At 37.0% G+C, this 26,864-nt stretch overlaps 1 protein-coding gene across 3 annotated transcripts in view; it reads left to right on the top strand.

The window, feature by feature from the left end:
• Nucleotides 1–26,864, top strand: part of SPIDR (scaffold protein involved in DNA repair) — a 472,343-nt gene that overhangs the window by 49,968 nt on the left and 395,511 nt on the right. For all 3 annotated transcript variants that reach the window (XM_058564544.1, XM_058564547.1, XM_058564546.1), the window contains exons 3-6: nt 11,400–11,555; nt 12,283–12,349; nt 16,712–16,891; nt 20,210–20,373. In XM_058564544.1, coding sequence (XP_058420527.1) covers nt 11,400–11,555; nt 12,283–12,349; nt 16,712–16,891; nt 20,210–20,373 — 567 coding nt within the window. The remainder of the gene's footprint in view (nt 1–11,399; nt 11,556–12,282; nt 12,350–16,711; nt 16,892–20,209; nt 20,374–26,864) is intronic.

Below are 26,864 nucleotides of genomic sequence, written 5' to 3'. Positions count from 1 at the left end.
GATATTCCAGAGTTTAGAGATTACCTATCAGAAGCCAAGGACCTCTTTTTGGGTAAGGTTAATTTCTTTACATTTACCTTCTCATTCTTTTCATAGTAAATCTTTACCTGTGGTTTTTCTTTTCATACTTTAAAAGCTCATATTTTACATATAACAAACAGATCTTTTACAGTTCACAAATGTGTCTCTCTAATGCATGTTCAGTGTCCCTGTTTTGAAGTATGTGATTCCTGCCCTTTTGAACTCACAGAGTTACTAGAAGGCTTGAGTGAGGGAAAGAAATTAAAAAGTGATTTTTAGAATTAATCTCTCCATCGTTTATACTGCCTGTGTGTCTTGATACTAACTTCTGTTATTGTTCTTATGCCTCTGTATTGTGTTTTGTAACATATCCGATAAAATCATATTGATTTCTTGAGGGCAAGGTTCATGATTTATCTCTCTGTCTTCTGTGCTTGAGCTATTACAAGCCCCAGTTTGTTGAATTTAGTTTTTAACAGTAGTAAAAATGTATTGAAATTCTATTTGCTTTTAACTACCAGAGTGGCTGCATTTAGTTGGCAGGTTGAGAACTGCAGTGCCCTCAGGGGTCCCATTCATAGTGGTGCCGTGGAAAACTTCTATACAGTAGCTGCCTCTTATCTTTGGGGGATACATTCCAAGACCTCCGATGGATGCTGGAAAGTATGGATATATGTACTATGTTTTTTTCCTGTACATACATACCTATGATTAAGTTTAGTTTATAAGTTAGGCACAGTAAGAGATTAACAACAATAACTAATAATAAAATAGAGCAATTATAATGATATACTATAATAAAAGTTACCATAGATCTTAGCAACCTCAGCATACAATTATTTTTCGTTCCATAGTAAGTCGAGAACTTTCTTTCACCTTTTCACTTAAAGGAAGCACTTCATGGCTTCTCTTTGGCATATCCAAATTTCCAGCATCACTACTCTTGCACTTGGGGCCATTATTAAGTAAAATAAGGGGTACTTGAACCCAAGCACTGCAATACCGTGACAGTCTGTTTGATAACCAATTTGGCTAAGTGAGTAATGGGCAAGTACCGTACATGGCATGGATACTCTGGACAAAGGCATGATTCACGTCCTGGGTGGGACAGAGCAGAACGATGAGATTTCATCACGCTACTCAGAATGGTATGCAATTTAAAACTTATGAATTGTTTTTTTCTAGAATTTTTAATTTAATATTTTTGGACCACTGATGACCATGGTAACTAAAACTGGGGAAAGTGAAACTGTGGACAAGGAGAGACTACTGTATTTATTATGATACTCTTCCAGTAGATGGCAATAAAGTACCTTTCCTAGCAAAATCACTATATTATGACAATTTTCCAATAGGTGAAAGTACAGTGAGATGGATGTTTTTTTTTCTCATTTGCAGAAAGAAATGACGCTATTAAGAATATGGTCCTTGGGCTTAGACTACCCTGGATTTGGATCTTTGCTCTGCTATTTATAGATATCTGATCTTGGATAATCTCTTCAACATTTAGTTTCTTTATCTGTAAAATGGGATTGATATCACTCATTTCAACCTAATATATCATCTAGGATCCATATGACGCATTTGCTGTAATGTCTGGCACTTAACTAATTTTCTTAGTCTGTTTGGGCTGCTGTAACAAACTACTGTAGGCTGAGTGGTGTATAAACAACAGAAATTTATTTGTCACAGTTCTAGAGGCTGGAGAGTCCAAGATAAAAGGTACTGGCACATTTGGTGTCTGGTGAGGGCCTGCTTTCTGGTTGGTAGACAGCTGTCTTATGTGTGTTCACACATAGTAGAAGGGGTAGGGGATCTCTCTGGGCCCGCTTTTATAAGGGCACTAATCCTGTACATGAGGGCTCCATCCTCATGACCTAGTCACCTCCCAAAGTCCTCACCTCCAATACCGTTGCATTGGGGATTAGGTTTCAACATATGAATTATGGGGGGACACAAACATTCAGTCTGTAGTGTAAATACTCAGTGTCCAATAGCTAAATCATGCTTATTTTCATTGGAGCTGGTTGTGTATTAGTAGCATATGATTACGGAATTATGTCTGAAGTGGTTTGCAATTAGATGAGAGACTTAATTGAAAGCCTGGCTTAGCTCCTTTTTAACTGATTGCTTTTAAGTTAAAGTCTTTTGTGTTTTATTCATCCTTCCCTCTTCTGAAAGATAGGAGAGTTAGTATTGAAGCATATGGTAGAGACTCAGTTAGAAGTCTTTGTGGGAATGAGGGACAAAGACTTGAATCTGTAGCCTTTGAAGGGATCTCGATAATATCTTACCTTTGTATGAGACTGAGTCTATGACAGACTGAGTTTATTGGTTGCTGTGCCTCAACTTCTTAACAGTGAGGAATCAGGAAAGGGAAAAAAACCAAGGTGAATTCATTGTTTGCTTTTGAGTAGGGGGTGATTAATAAAATAAAACTGGACCCAGACTGTGATATATTAGCAGTTGTCATTATTTTTGTCTTTTAAATCCTTGATTTAAGAGTGATATCAAATTGGTGGGGGTGGTTATAGGCATCCTGGCATGGGCAGTTGGTTTCTAGCACAGGAATTTTCCATTTCAGAAAAAAAAAAAAGTTTCAGACTATTGGTATTCTGATCTGGTGTACAGGGCTAGTGGAAAATAATTCTGCTTTTCTTTTTAAATGTTGAATATAAAACACATCACCATATTTCCAACCTTGTTACATTAAGAAGTTTTGGATTGTTAAGAAGAATGAAAACAAGAGGGCCAGATTGCCAGACATTAGGATTCTAGCATCAAAGTTTTTAGAATAGCTATAGTAAATTAGTTTGGGTTGTTTGAACAGTTTAAGTGTTTAAAGATACCAAAACTAGGTAATTATTTTACTGTAAGTCTTAAGCATAATTGCATATTTTAGGCACTTCCTATTTAGGCCATATGTAATCTTCAATTTGAAAATTACATGAAGGTTATACAAAATATGGTAACCAGCCAATCCCTTTATTTTCTCTGATGACAGAAGAAAAAAATGAATGTAAACTGCTAGATGAATCAAAGCCTTTTTGACTGAACATTTTAAAACGTTGGAATGGTTAGGGGCTCTTTCCTGAAACTTTTCCATGAATGGAAAAACTAATTGAGACTAATTGGACTTCCTTAAATGGAGCAATGATTTAGGTAGCCTCTAAACTTATTTAGCATATATTGGAATTATTTATTTGGCAGATAATGGATAAACCAGCAAGTTCTGGAAGCTACTGCTTTTGGAACTTGTAATATGTAGAACATAAGTTATAAATGAAGTCCTGGTTTTGGGGGGATAGAAGACATAAACACTTAAAATAACATTCTGGGGCCAGCCCTGGTGGCCCAGTGGTTAAGTTCGGCGTGCTCTGCTTCAGTGGCCCGGGTTCAGTTCCCAGGCGCCAGCCTACACCATTCATCTGTCAGTGGCCGTGCTGTGGTGGTGGCTCACATACAAAAAGAGGAAGATGATTGGCAACAGATGTTAGCTCAGGGCAAATCTTCCTCAGCAAAAAAAAAAAAAAAAAAAAAAATTTGTAACAATGAAAGTGCTATGGGAGGGTAGTATGTGACTAATTTCCAAAGGAACTGTTCAGGGAGGATCACTGAAAGCTGTAATAGTACAGAAGGGTTTGTGAAGAAGGTAATCTTTGAGCCAAATCCTGCGGAGTCTATCAGGTCAGATGGAAGAGAGCTGAAGAGGCAGTCTGGCAGAAAACAAGGTATGGTGGAAGTTGTCATGAACCTTACAGGCAGTTTTCAAATATTTTATTATGCTTTGTGAAAATTCGTTTTACTTATACATTTTTTCTCTTCACATTTATTCTAATACCTTTTATTTTCTTATTTATTCAGATCTCCTATCCCCACATCAGGAGGATGGGGCTTTCTTAATTGGCATTGGGGACCTGGAATTGCCTGACCAGCCTGGGAGAAAGATAAGAAGGAGAGTGCACCAGGCACGGGGCTGTAGCTCGTGGAATAGTGACTTTGACTCTGAAATAAACTGTCCTTTTCCACTGAGTCTTTCATTTAATTCACTTCTGCTTCTTTTTTTTTTTTTTAAGATTTTATTTATTTATTTTTCCCCCAAAGCCCCAGTAGATAGTTGTATGTCATAGCTGCACGTCCCTCTAGTTGCTGTATGTGGGACGTGGCCTCAGCATGGCCGGAGAAGCAGTGCATCGGTGCGCGCCCGGGATCCGAACCCGGGCCGCCAGCAGCGGAGCGTGTGCACTTAACCGCTAAGCCACCGGGCCGGCCCATCCCTTCTGCTTCTTAAAGTCTCTGAGAGGCCATAGAGTTCTCATTAGTAAGCTTCTTTTTCTTTTCTTTTGAGGTTTGAGATATTAAAGTAGATCATTAGATTTAAACTATTTTTATGAATCACAGCATGTGAAAACGTAAGCATCTTTTTAAAAAAAAGTCTGAATCGCATTCTCATTTTAACTCTTTTGAATATTAAACAACTCTTCTTCTACCTTCTGTAAATGTGGTCTATGGTACTATTATTACATAGTATTGTTATTAGTACCAGTTTAGTCTTGACAGTGGTCTTGAGGTAAGTATATTTATTATTCCCATTTTACAGATGTAGAAACTGGATCTTGAGAAGATAAATAGCTTGGCAGTGTTAATGTGGCCAACCAGTAGCACAGCTGTGATTCAGCTCCAGGTCAGTCTGACAGCAAAGCCTGAAGATGTGATCTGAAGGGATTTATGTGTTGGTAAAATTTCCTAGATGTTTCCATGCTCTAGGAGGATAATAAATCAGGATACTTGGAACTGGAACTAGAACTATCCTGGAAAACCCAGGACCTATCAGTAGTCATTGCCAAAGTACATTTCTCCCGTTGCGTGGGCCAAAGCCAGCTTTCTTCAGGAAACATTCCCTCATTAGTCTATTTTTGAGCCCATCAGTCCAATTTTGGCCTACTTGTTTCTCCACTCTAATGCATATCCTTAGAACCTAAGGTCACTGAAGATGGAAACTGTCTTTAACTGCATACCTTCAGGGTGCTCAGTGAATCATTTCAGTTCTGGACCAACACTGACTAAGTGCTGTGGTTCAGCTCTTTCAGTAGCTGGTGATTGAAGCCTAACTTAAACTAGGTAAAGGCACAGAGGATTGATGGGTAGGCCTGCAGCTCAAAGCAGCTGGGCACCTGGGGTGCTCAGAGACCTGGCCAGTAACCTGCAGCATGACTCGTGCCTCTTCTCACTTTCTCACGTTTCTCCATATGGTATGGGATAAGGCTGCTGGCTGCTTTGGGGTCACATCCTTGATTAAGTTGGAAAGAAGAGCATCTTCTCCAGTAGCCCCAGCTAGAAAAGTTCTGGAGAGAGCCTCTGACTAACTCACTGTGGGTCTCATGGGTCCCTGGACAAGTCACTGTGGACAGGCTGATGTCCTGTAACTGACTTTGGCCAGGTTGGGTGCCTTACACTGTGGTGTGGTGAGGGTATGTTTTGTCACTAGAAACAGAAAGGTGGATGGGTGAGAAGGCTAGGTAGTCAAGTGAAGCTGCCACTGTGAGCACCTGCTCTATGGCTGAGTAATCACCGTACAGAGAGAAATATACGTGATTGCTAACGATGTAAAGAGAGCTGTGGTAATAAATATGTTATTACAATAAATGGATAAAATGGAAATGAGGTATGCTGAATTTCCCATTAAGCTTATACTTACTGTCTGGTTTACTTTAGATATCATCAGGGTCTGTGAACCAATTTTAAATCTTGTGACAAGTGTGGTAATATTCAAGTAATTTATATAGTCATTCAACAGTCACATAAGGAGTACCGTGTGTGTGTAGTGCTGTGCACTGAGCGGGTAAGATGAATTAGCCACACGACTCCCCTGTGCTTGTTCTAGTGGAAGGAGTAGAGTGGGCAGGAAATAGGATGGCTTCACAGAAGGAGGGATGTTAAGTGGAGACATTGAGGGATATTTCACGGAAGAGATGAGCATAGATCTGTGGCAGAGTCAGAGAGACCAAAGGGAGTGGAGAGGTGATTTCTGGCAAAGAGTGTCACGGTTGCAGGTGTGGTGGAAATGTACAGGCTCTGTTGGCAGTGGCGAGTGTGAAGGAGACCAAATTGGCTGGGAGGGTAGGGGGGAAGTCCGAAAAGTGAGGTTGAAGGCCGGCTAGTAGGTATCTGAACTTGGGCTCAGGCTCTCATGTTATCAGATTTGTGGGAAGGTCTCTGTCACCACTGCCTCAGCTGCTGGTGGGCAGGATCTTTCTTGCTCATCTTGTCTCCCTGGGGTCTGGCAGAGTGTCTGCATGCAGTGGGCACTCAGTACATGTTTACTGACTGACTGCAGATGAGAACATTAGAATTCTGTCATTTATATTAAATTAGAAGGTTCTAGTCCCTAAAGAATCTGAGTATGGATGAACTCCAGAGAAGCAAAAGACAAGCCAAATGTAACCAAAGCAATGAGTGACAGATCTGAGAAATGTTCTGTTGCCTGAGAGAAGGAAAGTTCCCTGAAAAAACAAATGGGCAAAGGCTTGATAGAATTGGCTCTGAACATCCCACTGCCTGCTAACTAGCTGACTTGGTTAAAACTTTACATCTGTTCCTCAGACTTGAGGGCCACTGAGTCAATGTTTCTCCTTAATATAGGTAAATTCCTGGGTGGAAAAGTGTTGACATTCTTCAGGTATTTGTCTTGAGCCATTGGGATTTATTCAGATATCCAAGAAAACTTCCCTTTTGCATTCTGTTAGACATCTGATTTTTTCCCCTAAATTTATTAAATGATACCCAAAACAATTAATATTTAGAAATTTTCACTTCTTTCCAAGAGGGGTAGCCCAAAGAGGTATAGTAGCATGCATTTAGTTTTATAAGTGTAAAGTTTTAAAATGAATAAATAAAATACATAATCATGGTGTACCTAAAGAAAGAAAAAGTTGAGCAGAGCAGCAATAAGAGGGAAAAGCAGTCTGTGAGGGGCTGATGTGGATAGTAAAGCAATGAAGCAGAGTTTAACTTTTTTGTATTTAACCACTTCAGTTTCTTCCTTCTAAAGTTTGCTCCATTTAAAGTATAATTGATCCTCATTATTCACAGATTCTGTATTTATGAATTCGCCGACTTGCTCAAATTTATTTGTAATCCCCAAATCAGTACTTGTGGTACTTTTACAGTTATTTGCAAGCATGTGTAGAGCAGGGAAAAATTTGAGTCACCTGACACACGTGTTCCCCTGAGGTTGAGCAAGGCCTCATTCTGCCTCCTTGTTCCAGCTCTCACACTGGAAACAAGTGTCCTTTTCTTGGTCTGTTTATTGTCACGTTTTTCACATTTTTGCGCTTTATGTTGGTGATTTCACTGTTTAAAATGGCCCCTGAGCATAGTGCTGAAGTGCTGTCTAGTGTCCCTAAGCACAGGACAGCTGTAATGTGCTTTACGGAAAAAATACCTTAGATAAGAATATACGTGTGCTTTGTTCAGGCATGAGTTACAGTCCTGTTGGCCATGAGTTCAATGTTAAGGAATCAACAATACGTATTAAATAAGGTGTCTAAAGAGAAACACACATAAAATAAGGTTATATATTGACAGGAACCAACCCTGTATTTCTCCTAGGAGCAGTGGTTCAGTATTTGCTAATTCATTGTGGTGACTTTATAGAACATTAACTACTATGAATAATGAGGAATATTGAGAATTGACTGTATTTCTCTCGTTTTCTTCTGGCTGGGATTATTTAGTTATTTTGTGGGGTTTTTTTGGGGGGGGTGGGTAACTTTTAATTTTGACAAAATTTCCAACTTACAGAAAAGTTGCAAGAATAATATAGTGAAGTTCCTTATAGTGGAACTATAATGGGTTGAGTAGTGTCTCCCCCAAAATTCGTGTCCCCCTGGAGCTTCAGAATGTGACCTTGTTTGGAGATATGGTCTTTGCAGGTGTAATTAGTCATACTACCTTAGAGCGAGCCTTAAATCCAATGAATGGTGTCCTTATAAGAAGAGGAGAGGACACAGAGAGATACACATAGGAGAGAATGCCAGGTGATGATGGAGGCAGAGACTGGAGGGGTGCAACTACAAGCCAAGAAGTGCCAAGGATTGCTGAGAGGAAGAGGCAAGGAAAGCTTCTTCCCTAGAGCCTCCAGAGGAGCCAACACCTTCATTTTGGACTTCTAGCCTTTAGAATTGTGAGAATAATTTTGTTGTTTGAAGCTGCTGAGTTCGTGGTAATTTGTTACAGCAACCCTACGAAACTAATACAATCCTTTATTCCGAGTCACCAGTTTATTATTATTTGCCTCTCTTTTTCTCTCTCTGTCTCTCTTTCTTTTCCTCTTTCTCTTTCGTCTTCTTTCTCTTCCGTCCTCTTTCTCTTCGTCTCTCTCTCTTTCTTTCTGCATATGTGTATCTAATTTTTTTTGGTACTATTTTAGAGTAATTGGGAGACATAGTACACCTTTACCCCTAAATATTTATTTCCTAGAATCAGGACATTCTCTTACATAAGCATAATATAATTACAAAAATAGGAAATTAAAAATTGATACACTACTATTTACTCAACAGTTCATATTCAAATTTTATCGATTACCTAATAATGACCTGTTTTTTCTGGTCTAAGATCCAATCCAGGATCATACGTTTTATGTCCTTTTCATGCCTCTGTAGTCTTCTGTTAATCTGGTACAGTTCCTCAGACTTTCTTTGTATTTCTTGACCCTGTCATTGTTGAGGTGTCCAGGCCAGTTATTTTGGATTTGTCTGATATTTTCTCCTGTTTAGATTTAGGTTATACGTTTTTGGTAGGAATGCGGAGAAGTTGTTTTGGGTTCTTATCAGTGCCTCATATCAAGAGGCACCTGATGTTGGTTTACATGAACATTGATCACTTGATTAAGATGGTGTCTGACAGGTTTTTCCACTGTAAAGTTACTATTTTTCCCTTTGGAATTAATAAATTAATAATTTTTGGGGAGGTGCTTCTTGACCATGTAAATATCTTCTTCATTATCAAACTTTCACCCACTAGTTTTAGCATTCATTTATGATTTTGTAAATCCATAATTTATTTGTTTATATCAATGTAGACTCATATTCTTATTTTATTCATTTGATTATAATCCTTTACTGTCATTATTTATTTGATGTGGCCACAACAAATAATTTCATATGATTATAATCCTTTACTGTCATTATTTATTTGATGTGGCTCTCACATTTGGCCAGTGAGAGCCCCTTCATGCAGGCTCATGTGTGCTTTTGACGTGTTCTCAATATTCCTGGAGCACTTTCTTACTCTCTGGTTCAAGACATTTCAGGCTATCTTGTACTTCCGTATCCCATCCCTGGAATTTCCCATTTCTTTAAAGAGCTGACCTGGGCTGATTTAATGCATCAAAGAGGTATTCTGAAGTTAAAAAAAAATATATTGGCTCTAAATAGACCAAAGATTTTTCACTTTCTTTACTGTTTTAGATAAGTAAGTGAGCTTCCTCAGAGCTATCAGGGGAAATTGCACACTAGTGGAGGGTAAACATCCTTTTGAGGATAGATGTCTCTTCCTCTCGTGGTCCCGCCTCTGCCGTAGGAAGTTCTACATAAGAAGGAATGTGTTTAGATCTGTTACGTGTTAAAATATCATCTATGTTATGGCTGAATTTGTTTTTGTGAATTTAAAATTCACAAATTTTAATGGTATATTTTAATCTTAATTTATTTTTTTTAAACTACGGTGATGTTGATGAAGGGTTTTGTTTCTGATTAGGTGACCAACTCATAGTAGTTGACCTTAATTTGATTCCTAATGCAAATCAAAAATTTTCCTTAAAGTATGATGCAAATTTAAGAACTTATGAAATGAATGTATTCTGTTGTAGACATTTGTAAAAAGATAAAACAAAAAAGCTTGGAGAAAATAAGTCAGTATTATCACTTGCTGGATATAAACTCCTTGGCTCATATTTTCTTCCCTTGAGTATCTTACCTTTGTTACTCTTCTTCTGGCATAAAGCGTTGCTGTCAACATCTGATGATAATGTAATTTCTCTTCACTTGTAAGTCATTTGTTCTTTTTTCTAGATGCTCAAGGATTTTTTTAAAAAGTCTATTTACTAAGATATAACTTGGTTTTGATTGCTTCTGAATTGATATTTTCAGGTATGTAGTATGCTTCAATATGTAGCTTTCCTTTTTTGTTTTCAAATTTCAGGAAAGTTTTTCTGGAATTGTAGTTTTTAGTATTTGTTCTGTCCCATAGCTTTGGTTTTATTCTTCAGGCATTCCTATTGGTATGTTGGATCCTTAGAGAGACTCAATCACTCTCTTTCTCTTGAATCCTTTTACTCTTTCTTCATTGGAGTTGGGTGAACTTTAAAATTTCCTCCTTATTACCTTCTGTTTCTCTTAAGATATTATCTATAATATCTGCTTGTTCTTGGGTTCCTTCCTTTTTTCTGGGGTGATTTTTTTATTTTATTCTACTTCCTAATTTTGTCTCTTCATTTCTGAATTTTTATAATCTCAATGTCTTATGTTGTTTTGAAACAGTAGGTTACAGTTTTTTCTGTTTTATGGGCGTGTCTTTGATATGCTTTCTTTGTGTTTTGGGATGTTATTCTGCACCTTTTTGTTTTTTCTAATAACTTTTTATGGGATTTGGCTTTGATCCTTTTCTATTGCTTATTTTTATGTTATAGTTTTTCCGAATTTTTAGAAGAAGGCAGGATTCAAGATAGTTTTTATAACTTCTGTTGTTTCCTTGTAGTTTGCAAAAATATGGCCACTTATTTCTTTGTTATTTATATATTTTCGACTCTAATGCCCTCCAGCACTCCATCTGGACCTTTTCTTTGTCTCTGTCATCCCTGTGCTGCTAGCAGATTCCACTCCCAGGAGTTTCTCCTCAGGGTGGGGCCCTGTCCAGGAAGGTAGTCCTGGCTGACAGATTTGGAGTGTCCTAGACTGCCCCTACCCCTTTGGATTTTCTTAGGTGGAGCCCCTGTCCTCACTCTGTTTCAGGTACCGTGCTCAGACCACCTATTCCACTTCCTACTGCACACCAGATGTGCGGGTGCTCAGGTCCTCCTTTGCTCCCTTGCTTCTCTCAGCTTCTTTCCTCTCAGGTATGATACCATGCAGGACTTTGGCAGGGTGATTATTTGCCCTCACCCATTTGTATTTTGGAGTTTGTTGACCAGTTGTTAACTGTTGTCTATGAGCTTTTGGTTTTGCTATCTCATTGCTCTTTCTTTATGTGGGGATTCAGAGACATTCAAAAACTATGCCTTCACCACTGCCATTCCTGGGTTTCCACATTGTTGTCAACTTAATGTCTATTTAATGAAGTTGACTTTTTTTTTTCTTTAAAAATCATCCCTGCAGAGAAAAAGAAATTGGAATATAGAATACTCATCCTTTCCAGGAGAGAGTCCACTGCAGTTCAGAAGAGCGGGTCTCAGGACAGTGGGGGCGGATGCCTCCCTCTCTGAAGCATGGCTCAGGTGTGGAGAAGGATTTCAGGACACTTCTGGGACTCCGGTAAAGTGGTTGTAAAATCCTTTTCCCTGAATGCTGAAGGTTAAATTCTAGATTCCTGAGTGTTCAGGGCACTGTAATTATATTTCTTTGGAATTCCTTTCCTTAATTTCTTTCAGGACACTGTCATTGGTGTATTACTTTTTTTTTCTCATTCTTGAATTCCTTTAATAATTGTGGCAAGTTAGTATTCACCTCTTTATGCCATGCAGGACCTTTGTACCTTTTTGTTCGTAAATGAAGGATGCATATTGAGAGTGTTCTAAGAAGATGAAACTGTTGAACATCCTACTCTTCACAAGAAGAGTTTATGAAATGCTTATATATTCAGATTCTTATATATTCAGAACTATAAGTATAAATTCTTATATATTCAGATTCTATATATATTTATGAAATGCTTATATATTCAGATTCTTTTGGCAATGAGATATTCTGGTTAATTTTTGTATATATGGTAACTTTGAAATACAATACAGAGAAATACTATTATAAATTCTAAAGGTTTGACAGCTCTTTGTTTAGATCCTGGAAAAATATAAAAATACGTTTATAAGTATATGAGGAGTATGCACTTTAAGAATACTTACTGGTAAATATATATAAAGGAAAACAGAAAGGAATATGTTAAGGAGGGTGTAGTTTAAGGTTTTGAATATTTTACAAAATATTGTTGATTTTTAGCCTTTTTCACATAAATTACTACATTATTACTATTATCTGCCTGCAGTCATTAACAGCTGAAAAGAAGACTCTTACAGAAAAGCACCTTGAATTATCCCCTAGGCCCAAGAAAGGTAATATTTTGTTGATTTCTTGACAGAAAAGATATAAGGCTAATATATCCTTCTTTGATTTATCTGCTTTCTTTTAAAAAGTTATTTACATAGTTTGAACAGACTATATATTCTGGGTTAAAAAACATCAAAACAATGTAAAAAGGTATTTTTTGAGAAATCTATCTCTCATCTTTGTACCATCTACCCCATTTTTCCTGCCTGCTATAGGTAATTATTAAAATTTTTTTGTGTGTCCTTCCTGCATTCACTGTTAGCAGCAGAGCCCAATAGTTTAGCTCAGGCTCATGGCTCCAGGGTTTTAAAAAAAATCTGATTTGGGAAATAAAGTTATGACCTATGATATAAGGACTATACTATTTCAGGTAATGAAATTCTTGCTTGGTGAATTAGTTAGGGAAGGCTTTCAATTTACAAATAGTTGGAAACTCTATTATATGTTGGAAGAAATGAGTTTAATTTATCTTCTGCAACAAGAAGTCCAGGGGGCCAGACTCATCCTGAATTCTGCAGCCTTAGCGTGGGGTTTGTTCTTGTGGTCATGAGGTAGAAGGTGAATTCTCCAGTGTAGGCTCTGAGGTTTTTCTCCAAGTGAACTTTTCCTGTGGGAAGGGAGTCCCTCCCCGGGACCTCTACCTTTGGCAAGAACCTGTTACATAGGGTCACCTCCATTAAAGAGACTTCAGTGAAATTAAGAATTTTTAAACATGTATGTTGCTGCTCGAATAAAATTGGGGTTTGTTAGTAAGAAAGAAGAAGGGGTGGATATCAGGGAGGCCGTTGGCTCTGCTGCCACACTCAGTTACCCTGTGTGTGGGCAGAAAGAGTGGGGGGTTTGAGACTTCAGGGATCTCATCTGGCCCCGTGGTGTCCTGACTGTGTCGTGATTTTATGATCTTGGGAAAAAGCAAGCTCAACATGCTGAGCCTCAGCTTAAAAAAAAAAGGTAATAAAAATGCTTAGTTCAAAGGCTTACACTTAGTAGGTACTTAATTATGACAGCAATTGCTGTTTTGTCTGATGGCAAAACAAAGCAAGTTCAAAGTTCTGTAGTCGGAAAACTTTCTGTGAATAAAAGACTAAATGCTTTAAGCTATATTATTATTTCACTAACATTTAAGGGGGTTCGTTTTATGCAAATAAAAAATAAAATTTCCCAGATTTTTTAATTCCTAAAACACTGTATTATAAAATAGACTGGCACACATCTTCTTGTAATACCATAATTTTCTGATAGAATAACAGATTTAACTTTTTTTATTATTAGTACCAAATGCTGTGATTTTCAAAGATCAATTTAATTCTGATTTTTAAACTGTCGTAATATCTTGTATAGAGAAAATAGTATTTTTTTTTTTTTTTTTTTACCCATATGGCTTATGTCTTTTTCTGGAGATTTTAAGTATAGTCAAATTCAACTTGGAGAGAGAAAGAAATATTAAATAAGCTGCTACCTTGTATTTAATTACAAAAGGATCTTTGGGGATGATTTCTGCATGCCAATATATATTCAACCTACTCTGCTGTACTTTCTACTCTGTAGAATGATCGATATATTCAGAAAGGCTGAAAGAGCTTTGTATCATTATGTAATTACTTTATTCACAGGATAAGCAGCTTGTTAAGACAAGAAAGTATTGTTAATAATTTAACAAAATCTTAGAAATTGATAGAAAAAGGAACTCAAGGCATTTCTAGACCTGGTTCATTTTTAAATAGTAGCTTCTAAACTATTAGTTTAAGATAGGCTATTAACAAAAATTTTAGAGTGTAGAAGTAATGTTTTTATGACAGCTGGGAAGCAGAAGTGGAGGTGGGTGAGCTGAGAAACAAAGTGTGCAGAAAGGCAGAGGCATCTCTCCATGTCTGTATTTCCTCATCCCTGAAAGAGGGCGGAAATAAAGGAGATGGGAAGGGGTGAGAGAAGTGAGCATGTGCATGTTGACAAAGGATCTTACCAGAAGTTTCAAGGGAGATGGAAGAAGATAAAAACTTGAAATTAAAAGAAATCGGAAGTTTGTAGGTAGTGATTTTCTTAAAAAGGAAAAACTTTTTGAAAAATGTGTTTACCAAAGAAAGTGAAACTAGGAAATAAAAAGATTTTCTTTCTTTTTTTTTTTCTTCTGGTGAGGAAGATTGGGCCTGAGCTAACATCTGTTGCCAATCTTCCTCTTTTTGCTTGAGGAAGATTGTCCCTGAGCTAATATCTATGCCAGTCGTCTTCTGTTTTGTATGTGGGACACCACCACAGCACTGATGAGCAGTGTGTAGGTCTGCACCTGGGATCCAAATCCATGAACCCTGGGCTGCTGAAGCAGAGCGTGTGAACTTACCCACTATGTGACTGGGCTGGCCCCAAAAGGAAATATTTTTTAATTTTATTTAAAAAATTTTTTTTCCTGAAGCACTCTGCAAAATATTTTCTCAGGATCTTTGTTATTGAGTTCAGAAATCTTCTGCTCCTTGAGAGGTATTACTAAATTTTTTTTATTATTTGTTGACCTGCTTTTCTCCCCATTGGACCATGGATTTTTTAAGGGCAGACCCTCCTCTGTTCCTCATCTTTATATCCTACATGTATTAGTTTGCTAGGGCTGCCATAATAAAGTACCACAAATTGGGTGGTTTGAACAACAAAAACTTATTATTTCACAGTTCTGGAGGCTAAAAGTCCAAAATGAAGGTATTGGCAGGGTTGGTTCCTTCTAGGATCTGCTCCAGGCTTCTTTCCTTGGCTTGTAGATGGCTGCCTTCTCCATGTGTCTCTTCACATTGTCTTCTCTCTCTGCATGTCTGTTTCTGTGTCCAGATTTCTCCTTTTTATAAGGACACTTGTCATATTGGATTAGGACCCACCCTTATGACCTCACTTTAACTTGATTACCTTTATAAAGACCCTATCTCCAAATAAGGTCACATTCTGTGATACTGGGGGTTAGAACTTTAACATATGAGTGAATTTTGGGAGGATACAATTTGAAGCCTAACGCTAGGTACTAGCACAATGCTTGGCACACAGTGGGCACCCAGAAATGTTTGTAAACGCATGGTAACTATTCTCACAGTCTGGCTGATGTCCTTCCTAGAATTTTATTGGAATGGGCCTTGATTTCAGGGGTACCCCTTTTTAGTAAATAAAATGAGTTACTGACTAATAAATTCCTGGTAGTAGTTTTCCTATATAAATTGAATAGTTAAGTGCTTATAATTCATAGGTTTATGGATTCCACGAATTCATTTTACTTTACTTCCTGTCTTAGTCTGTTCAGTCTGCTGAAATAAAACTACCACAGACTGGGTGGCTTATAAACAGAAGAAATTTGTTTCTCACGGTTCTGGAGTCTAGGAGTCCAGTATATTTGGTGTCTGGTGAGGACTCGCTTCCTGGTTCCTACAGTGCCTTTTTGCTGCATCCTCACATGGTGGAAGGGGCCAAGGATCTCTCTGGGGCTTCTTTTATGGAGCTTTAATTCCATTCATGAGGGCTCCACCGTCATGACCTAATTACCTCCCAAGGGCCCCACCTCTTAATACCATCACTTTGGGGATTAGGTTTCAATATGTGAATTTTAGGGGGACACGAACATTCAGTTTGTAGCATTCCACCTCTTCCTTTTTGATTTACTTTTCCAGATGCATAATAATGAAGAGATTGATAATGTCTTTTGCAGTTAAATATATAGCTTAGTTTTATTAGCTATTTAAATTAATATGAATTCTTAGATTATTCTGAATAGTTTATTTTTTATTTTATATTTTGAAGGATGGATAGCTTTAGTAATTCTAGATGTTCATGGCACAGAGGAAGTGTTCAGTAAATGTTTATTATTATTTCATGTTTTTGTGCCTTTGTTAAGTGCTGTTTTTCCAGACATCATTTTGTCAGTGAATCCTCCTTTCCTGATCCAAAGTGGAGCATTCACTGTTTTTGTGCCACCATTATGTCATGTCATGTATCTCTAATGAAATATTCAGTTTTTCTTTGTTATTGGTTTTGTGGTTTGTTCTGTGGTTTTTTTCTTTTGGTTTTATCAAATATTCTGGGAAGTTATAGCTCCTATAATTATTTCAGGGTTTTTTTTTTGAGTTTTCATTTATATTCTAGTCATTTTCTTTGTCTTTTATAATTTATCTCAATCAGTTCTACTTCTTTTTCTTCTTGTAATTTGGCTTTAATTCAAAGAATCTTAGCCAAGTTCCACATAGAACTTTAGGCAGGAAGATTCGACATAAGATATTGCTTCCACTATCATCAGAATTTTGTGTATTTGTGACTTTGGCAAAGTAACGTGTAAAATCTCAGTCTGATAAGTAACCATATCTGTTGATCGTTTATATATATATATTTTTTTTCTTCAACAGAAACTATTACATCTAAGAGTACCAGTGGGCTTACAGATATAACATGGAGTTCCAGTGGAAGTGATCTGTCAGATGAAGATAAAACACTTTTTAAACCACAGAGAGATAATGGACGTAGTTCTACAATAGACAGGTTTTGTAACAGGAATATTTTATGTCCAGAAGATGAGGCCAGTGAAGGTAAATTGATAATTTTGTAAGAAATCCAGTTTATGTTATATATTGGGTCCAATATTAGAAAAAACTTACATTCCTTCTCTAATACTTAGCATTGATTATGGTCTTACTGGGTCCCAGTCTCTATGCTAAGCCTTTTAGAAACATTTTCTCGTTTAATATTTCTCACAACAACTCCAAGAGAGAGGTAATACCAGTATTATTTTTATAGTTAACAACTTAAGCTTGAACATGTTAGAATTGGTTGGGATTCCACTTTGGGTCTCTTTGACAACAAAGCTAGTTCTCTCAACTACTACTAATAATGCTACACCCATATTGCCTCCTTGCTGAGTTGTTTTGGGTAAAGGCTATGACAACCAATGCGTAGTAGAAGTATGATAACTTACTAACAAGTTTCTGTTCTGATGGAATTTTTTGTTGTATTGTGTTTTTGATGGTTTAAAACAGAGTTTCTCAACCTTGTCACTATTGCCATTTGGAGCCAGATAATTCTTTGTTGGGGGTCTTTCTTGTTGTCTTTCCTGTGCATTATAGGGTGTTTAGCTGCATCTCTGATCTTTATCCAGGTGACAGTAGCACCCCAGCCCCAGTTGTGAAGACCAAAAATGTCTCCAGATGTTGTCAGATGTCCCCTGTAGGACAAAATCACCCCCAGTTTAGAACCACAGACTTAGAATTATGGAAATCATTACAAATTTTAAAATATGTAGCTCATCTAGAGTATTTAAAAGTCTTAATGCTTTCAAAATAAGCTTCGGCTTTTAACTCTTACCTTGATAGTTCGTGTCAGTTACTTCGTCAAAGTTAAGTTTGTACACACAGCCCCTGTGGAAGGTGATTACATTCTTTTGGCCACTTTGTATGCCATCTTACAATTGACATTTTAGTAATAACCAGGTGAAGTGGTGTTTTAAGGTTATACATAAGCTCACAGGACTTATATTGTTAATTCAACCACATTAAATGAAATTCATTGTTATGTAACTGTTGGTTTGTCTTTGCACATCTCAGAACATAATTCTGTTATTAAAAATTATGCTTTTTATGGGTTAATGGTATGTGAATTACATTTTGATCAAGCTGGTATTAAAAAAATAATAAAATAAAAAAATAAAAGCTGTATATAGCCTGTCTGTTAAAAGAGATACTCAATAGTTTCCAAAATTCTACTTGAGAAGAGAAAGATGCTTTGAGCTAATTACTTCAGAATAAGTTAACAAATTGTTGACTTCTCTTCAGTAAGTTGACTGTTAGGTAACAAGTAAGTGATCCCTTGGATTATATCTAGTCTTGTGTGCAACTGCTGGCTTATCTTTCTCTTCTCGCCTCTTTTTCCCTTCCCTTCTCTCCCTCCCTCCTTTTTACCTTTATCTACCATTTATCAAGTTCTTGTTTTATCTCGTGGATATTATGTATGTATTTGCTTTGGTATCTACTATATCCTGTGAGCTAAGTATCCTCATTTTACAGAAGAAAATTGGGCCTTAGAGAAGTCAAGGCACTTTCCCAGAGTCACATGATTAATAAGTGTGCCAGTTGATATTCAGAGCCAGGAAAGTCTAACTTTAATGCTGTGTGCTTGCACACAGTTCTGGTGGTTACCAGACCTGGCTTCTTATCAGAATCACCAGGTGAGCTTTAAAAACAATATTCCCAGACCTTCTTCTAGTCATATTGGATTTGAGTCTCTGAGCCTTAAGGCCCAGAATTGAGATTGAGAGGGAAGAACCCTGAGTTAAAATTGTCAAAATATTTTTCTCTTGAAAAAAATTTTTTCTTTTCGGTATGTGTTTTATATAACTTTGGGAAAATTTCTTAACTTTTTGAAGACTCAGTTTCCTCATCTATAAAATGTAAATTTTAGTCTAACAATGATTGTCTTGCCTGCTTCATAAAATAATTGTGACCAAATGAAAGGTCTTGTTAGTCTTGGTTTTGATATATCATTTTATAGCTCTCATCATATTGCAGTATAAGTATTGTTCATAGGTTCATAGGTGGGCTTCTCCAGGGTAGGAACAGTATTCTGTACTCTCTTCTGTATTTTTCCCTCTTTTTTTTTGTATTGTGAGTGTCTAGAATGGCTCGATAGGCCCTTAGTAGGCACTGACTTTATTGAATGAATGAACGAATGCTACAAAAATGTGTGGTACTGGCAGCAATGACAGTAGCTCTGAGAGCACTTGTGTTCCTCCTCTGGCTTCCCATGACTTCCTGCTCTGATGGTTCAGCAACCTGGAGAATTTTTTATGTGTTTTCTTGCCTGGCTTCCAAGAGTAAATGTGATGTTAGAAATGGATTTCCATAATTGCCATTGAGCATCTGCTTCTCTCAGACTACTATCACCTCCAGTCTTTTGTAATCACTATAGTGTATTTTTACCTCATCTTTTGGAACAACAGTATCAGATTAAAGAATACTTAATTTTTCCTTTTTTTTTTTTTTATTTTGAATTCCCTTCAGGTATTAAAGATAGTTAAGTTTTTTTTTTTTTAATATTACTTCTATCTGGAAGTAACATTGTTGCTACCAGACCTCTGAAACAGGGCCAAAGATATCTTACTAGCCCTCTAAGTTACTGAAGTAGCCATGAGGGAATCCTTGTGCTTTGTACTGTAGGAAGGGTTGCATTATACGCCATGCCTCAGAGATTAATTTATCCTTAATAACGACTTTCATTTCTTTAAGCGTAGCAGATTAGAATCAGTACATTTGGTTATTTAATATATGAGAATAATTTAACTTTCAGATTAAAATTTTGCTAAAGTATCATCTAGGTAATAATGCTTATGAAGTAAACTAAAAACTAAATTTACTTTAGCTGTTTCCTTACTGATGAGAGAAATCTACAGAAAAAAATTAGGGGTGAAAATTCTTGAAAAAAATCTTTATTAATAGAAGATTGATTAAATAAACTATAGGTCAACTGTGTGATGGAATCCTATGATGTAGAAAAGAATGAGAATACTCCTGTTTACTGATGTGGAAAAACCTCTCAGTTATGTTAAGTAAAAAAAAAAAAAAATTAAAGTGTATCAGAAAGGAGAAGAACATAACTGTGTATTTTATTTGTTTGAACATGCTGAAGGAATTCGAGAAGGATACAAAAACAACTAATAAAACCAGAGAATTGGAGTGGGGGTAAGAGGAGAAATAGGATAACTAGAGATAAGAGTAAGAATATACTTTTCACTGTCTTTAAATGTATTTTTAAAAAACTATTGAGCAACATGGATCTTTTTATCTACTGAGAATTAAAAAATAGATTTAAAAAATACTAAGGATAAATAAAATTTAGATTAAAATTGTATTTTTTAGATGAACTGCAGCTTATTGACTGGGAGGTTGGCAGTGACAGGGAAGACACTAGTGAATGTAATGAATTTGAAGATGGTGAGAGTGCTGTGGAAATATCGGACTGTGCTTCTTGTGCAAGCAGTCATTCTTTGACAAGTGAAGAGAGGCTATCTGAGTTTCCTAAGGTAAGAACAAATTGTTTCAAAATTTTGCATTCTCTTTATGGCATTTGTGAATCATAGCCTTTTGGTCTTTTGTTTGGGGACAAACACTTTGACGCTTAGTGGATTCTTTCGTTCCTTACCTCCTTATCTCTCAATAACATGCTTGTAATGTACTTCTAAACATGGATAAATCCTGAGTTCTGTTCTCACCCATTTCCCACCACCTGCTACACATTGAACTTTTCCCATCCTTCCATTCTTCCAGGATAAATATATCATGGTTTGGTTGGATTCATATTCAGCATTACATAATTGTGAATAAATAATATTCATAACCAAGGCAAGTATTTATTATGATTATTTTTCCCTCACAACTTTTCATTTTCCTTGGAGTTATTAATTATTTTGGGCTTTGTTTGCCTAGTTTTACTTATTAATAAAACTCTAATTTTTCACCATTGTTGAGCTCTCCCATTAAGATTTTCAGACACTGCAGGCATTTTGTCAGTTCAGTTTTCTTGGAGAACTCATGCCCACAACTTCCTAGCTGCTGCAGTTTGAACTCAGTGTCCTCTCTGCTTTGTGGACATTGCCACCATCTTTCTGGGAATTCCCTTTACCTCTGTCCTACGTGGAGCAACTTCAACCTGGATTCCATGTCTACTTCTTTCTTGGTTTTCACTCTCACACTGATTGAGCACGTCTTCCAGTAGCTTCCAAGAAAGGATTTATGGAAGATAATTTTTTGAGACTTGGCATGTCAGAAGATGCATTTATCACACTTTGATATGTTGTTGAAAACTTATATAGAATTTTAGGTTGGAAATAATTTTTCTTCAGAACTTTGAAGGCATTGCTTCACTGTCTTCTAGTTCCAGACTTGCTGTCAAGAATCCTGAAGCTATTTTCATTCTTGATCTTTTAAGATTTTCTCCTTATCACTTGTTTTAAGCAGTTTGATTGTAATATACCTAGGTGTGGTTTTCTGCTTGGAGTTTGTCAAACTTGTTGGATCTCTGGTGTGTCAGGGCTTCCTAAGCCCACCCCTGGGTTCAGTAATTTGCTGGAAAGACACTCAGAACTTAGCATACAGTCATACTCATGGCTATGATTCATTACAGTGAGAAGATACAATGCAAAATCAGCAAGCTTCCAAGAGTCCTTTTCCACTAGAGTCACACAGGGTATGCTTAATTTCTCCAGCAGTGCGTTTTGACAACATGTGTAAAGTGTTGTCTGTCAGGGGAGCTCATTAGCGACTCAGTGCCCAGAGTTTTTGTTGGGGATTGGTAATGTAGGCACTTTCTGCCTAGCATGTACCAAAATTTCAGATTTCAAGAAGGAAAACAGGTATTCAGCATAAGCCATATTGTTGGTACAGTGTAGGCACTTATCGTTTAGGGAATGGTGGAACCCTCCTGAAATCTAAGTTCCCAGAGGTAGGCCAGGACCAATATTACAGGCAGGGCTTTCTAGGGATACTCGTCTCAAATCTGCTCTGTTAACTCTCTTCTTCACATATAGGTTTAAAGTTTTCATCACATTTGGAAAGTTTTTTGCCTTTATTCAACACTTTTTTTTTCCTAACTCCTCTTTTCCTTTCCTTCTGGGACTCTAATTATATGTATATTAATTAGGCTGCTTGATGTTGTATCATGCATCATTGATACTATGTTCATTTTTTTCCCCTCTCTGTTTCATTTTGAATGGTTTCTATTGCTGTATCTTTAAGATTAATCTTTTTTCCTGCAGTGTCCAATCTGCTGTTCATACTGTCCAGTGTATTTGTGATCTCTGAAAGTTCGATATGAATCTTTTTATATTGTCCATGTCTCTCCTGAACACAGTCATACTTTCTTCTGTGTTTTGAACATTTGGAGTATATTTTTAATGGTTGTTTTAATGGCTTTTTCTGCAAATCTATCATCTGTGTCATTTCTGTGTCTATTTCTGTTGATTGATATTTCTCTTCATTGTAAGTTGCATTTTTCTGTTTCTTTGCATGCCTGGAAATTTTTGAGTGAATACCAGACATTGTGAATTTTATGTTGTGTGGTGCTGAATTTTAAAATTCGTTAAATATTTTGGGACTTGGTTCTGGGGTACAGTTACTTGGAAACAGTTTAATTTTTTTGGATGTTGTTTTATGACTTATTAGGTGGGTCTGGGGAAGTGCTCAGTCTTATGTCCTACTACTGAAGCAAGACCTTCCTGAATATTCTGTGTAATGCTCTGAATTAGGAGTTTTTCCAGTCTGGCTGGCAGGAACAACCACTGTTTCCTGACCCTGTGTGAGCACTAGGCACTGATGTTTTAATGCTTCTGAGTGGTTCTTTTCCTGGTCTAACGTAGTTTCCTTATATATACAAGTGGATCACTACTCTGCTGAACATTTGAGGGGAATTATGGGTTCTTTATACAGCTGTGGCTTTTCTGGCACTTTGTCCTATGAACTCAAGCTACTTTTGTCCCCCTGGACTCTCAGTTCTGTTTCTTCAACTCAGGGAGCCCACTGGGTTTCACCTCAGTTCCCCTTCCCTACTATGTGGTTTGGAAATTCTCTCGAGAAAGTAAGCTGGGGCAGTTGTAGAGTTCAATTCTTAACAGACTTTCAGGGATTAGTGTTCTTCTTGCCTAATGTCCGATGTCTTGAAAGCTCTTGTTTCATGTGTTTTGTCTGGTTTCTTTTCATGCAATCCAGCTCATGAAAAGATGCTCATCATCATTAGTCATTAGGAAGATGCAAATCAAAACTATAATGAGGTACCACTTCATACCCATTAGCATGGCTGTTTTCCATAAATGGGAAAAAAAGTGTTGAGGATGTGGAGAAATTGGAACCCTTGTGCGTTGCTGGTAGAACTATAAAATGGTACAGCCACTGTGGAAAACAGTTTCATGGTTTCTCAAAAAGTTAAACATAGAATTACCATATGATCTAGTAATTCTACTTCTGGATATATACCCAAAATAATTGAAAGCAGGGACTCAAACAGATACTGTACATCCTTCATAACGGCATTTTTCACAACGGTCAGATGGTGGAAACAACCCAAATGTCTATCAACAGATGAATAGGTAACAAAATGGTATGTGTGTGTGTGTATGTATGTATGTGACATACATACACAAGCACACAATGGATTATTATTCAGCCTTAAAAAGGAATGAAATTCTGGTATGTGATACAGTATAAATGAACCTTGAAAACATTATGCTAAGTAAAATAAGCCAGACACAAATGGACAAATACTGTGTAATTCCACTCATATGCAGTACCTAGAATAGGCAAATTCATAGAGACAGAAAGTGGAATAGAGGTTACCAGGGGCTGAGGAGTGAGGAGAGTTATTGTTTAAAATGGATACAGAGTTTCTGTTTGGGATGATGAAAAAGCTCTAGAAATGGATAGTGGTGGTGGTTGTACAGCAGTGTGAATGTACTTAATGCCTCTGAGGTGTACACCTAAAAATGGTTAATATGGCAAATTTTTTGTTATATATATTTCACCACAATAAAAAATGAAAAAAACTATAATATATCTATATTTTAGAATATTTTTCTGCCATTAAAATTTATGTTTTTGAGGACTTTTTATTGTTGATATGCTAAAAATGTTTATGAGAGAATGCTAGAAGAAAAAGCCGAAATATCAACCTCTATATGCTGTAAAATCTCAACTCAGGGGTACCAGAGGACCACTGAGAGTCCTGAGACTGCCACCAAAACTGCCATGGAATAAATCATGTCTAACCAGACCAGGAAGTGTTGTGGCATGACCTAAAAGTTTCTGTTGACCTTTCAATATATGGGCCTTTACCTCTATGAACTTCTTCAGTGTGGAAGAAAGGGCTTCTGTGACAGCATGGTCTTACTTTTTTCTTATTGTCACACTGTACAAAAAACATGCTTCTTAAAATTGTTTCTCAGGGGCCGGCCCTGTGGCTTAGCGGTTAAATGCACGCTCCGCTACTGGCAGTCTGGGTTCGGATCCTGGGCACGCACTGATGCACCCCTTATCTAGCCGTGCTGAGGCCGCGTCCCACGTACAGCAGCTAGAGGGATGTGCAACTATGACGTACAACTATCTATTGGGGCTTTGAGGAGAAAAGGGGGAAAAAAAGAGGAGGAGGATTGGCAATAGATGTTAGCTCAGGGCCCGTCTTCCTCAGCAAAAAGAGGAGGATTGTCATGGATGTTAGCTCAGGGCTGATCTCCCTCACACACACAAACAAAAAAATTGTTTCTCAATATTTGCTTATCGTAGTGGTTGCTTCAGTGGCTGAACTGCCTGTTACATCATGTTCCTGGCTTTTTAAAGCACTTCATTTCTATTGAGACAGGTGGGATTCCTGTGCATAGCTTCTTATCACAGATTACCTGTGTCTTTATAATTTTTAAGTTTTATCTGATATTTCATGAGCAGGTTCTGTACTGATAATAGAACATTCAATAAAGTTAACTTCATGAATTCCTTTTTCTTGTTTTGAATAGAAAGAATGATGGGTTTGTCCTCATTGTAGATTATTGCCATCACTGAATTTAAAATTTAGTATTTTAATTGTCATAAACTTTAATTTTCTTATTAGGAAATATCAGTTTCTTAGAACTTTTAATTTTTTTCTTGGCTTGTTTTTGGGGGAAATATTCTGTGAACCAAGGATATATTTGTCCTTTGAAACCTGCTGTAAATAACCACGACTGTAAGAAAGACTGGAATGCTGCATGGGTAAAAATGCTGGATGGTTGGCTGGCTCACTAGCTAACTGAGAAACTCGTGCACACAGGTTTTGTAGTCCTTGCAATTCAAATTTATACCTTATTAAAATTACAAATTACATTATGACACAGACTTTTCAGGGTAGCTCTTGAATAATAAAATATACGGTTGTAAGAAGTGAATGGCAAGCTTGCATAGTTCTCCAAAATGTAAACAGTATGTCTCTGGGTGGTAGGATTATTGGAGAAGTTTATTTTCTTCTTTGTTATATTTATTTTATAATTTAAAAAAAAAAACCACTCAAAGAAAAACATAGCAGTCAATGGCTTTCCCGTCAAAGGAGAAAAAGAGAAATAAATCGCATAGATTGAACATATACTGGGCCTTATATTCTACTAGTTGCTTTAGGTGTGCATTTAGGTTCATTCGAGTTGCTGTAACAAAAATACTGTAGACTGAGTGGCTTAAACAACGGAAATTTATTTCTCACAGTTCTGGAGGCTGGGAAGTTCCACAGTCTAGGTGCTGGCAGGTGTGGTGTCTGGGGAGGGCCTGCTTTCTGGTTCATAGAAGGCCATCTTCTCACTGTGTCCTCGCATGATGGAAGGGGTAAGGGAGTTCTCTGGGGCCTTTTTATGAGGGTCGCGTTCATGAGGGCTCCACCTAAAGGCCCCACCTACAAATACCACCACATTGGGGCTTAGGTTGCAACATAAGAAATTTGGGGGGATTAGATTTCAACATATGATTAGGTTTCAACATTCAGTTTATAGCAGTACATTTTCCATTTGAGCCTTAAAACAATTTTGTGAGGTAGATTTTGTTATGCTCAATTTTCAGACAAACTGTTAGAAAAGATAGGTGACTGTGAGCAAGTTACTTATGTGGTCAACAAGGCAGCTGTGACTGAAACCTTGCCACAGAAGTATTCAGGTATTGATTGAATGCCTCTGAATCCACTTTGATTGCTTTCTTATGCTGGAGGAAGCATGCAAATAGGCAGAAATTTGAAAGATATGGTCATAGAAAAGAGAAGACCTTGGCTTGCTTCATATTTAAAAAATTCAAGACTTCTTCCATGTAATTCCTCATCAGGTACCTCTGTTTTTCTTAATAAACTTGTATATTAAAGCACAACATATTACATTGTCATTGAAAAGTGACTCAAAAAATGGATTCATTCAAGTGAACTTTAAGAGGCATTCCTATAATGTAGGAAAGAACCTTTTGGATTTGTGGTCTGCCTGATCACAGTGATGTTCTCTAGGGCCTTAACTTCTGCCTCCTTTTCTTCCTTTCTCTTCCTCATATGGGAACAAAGATCCAATTATTTTCCTTATTTTCTTCTCAAGCTACATTCTCTTCCAAGTATTGATAACCGTTAAATCTTTCTCTAACCCATTTGCTGTCCTGAATTCTATATGGGTTTCCAGCTGCCTAATGACATCTTTGTGTGGATGTCCTAAAGTTGGTGTAAGTCTAAGGGGTCCCAAGCCATATCCTTTCTTTTGCTTCTAACCCAAGCTCATCCTCTTGGTGTGTTTTTGGTCTTAGTTAATGACTTTTCTTTTTCACTGACTGATTCTATTTCATTACCTGGTAATGCAGATTTGGCCTCTAAACTACAACATCCCCACTACTTCTGCCCAAAATTAGGCCCTTTCATCTATTGTCTGTATTGTTTCACTTGCTTCATAATTAATTTCTTAGCTTATGTCTTTTTATTAGATTTATCTTAATAAAAATTATGACCTTATCACTCACTTATTGAAATACTTTTGATAGTTCCTCA

This window comes from Diceros bicornis, chromosome 21 (assembly GCF_020826845.1).
Source record: "Diceros bicornis minor isolate mBicDic1 chromosome 21, mDicBic1.mat.cur, whole genome shotgun sequence".
NCBI classification, from domain to species: domain Eukaryota; kingdom Metazoa; phylum Chordata; class Mammalia; order Perissodactyla; family Rhinocerotidae; genus Diceros; species Diceros bicornis.
This window is presented reverse-complemented; position numbering and strand designations above follow the sequence as displayed.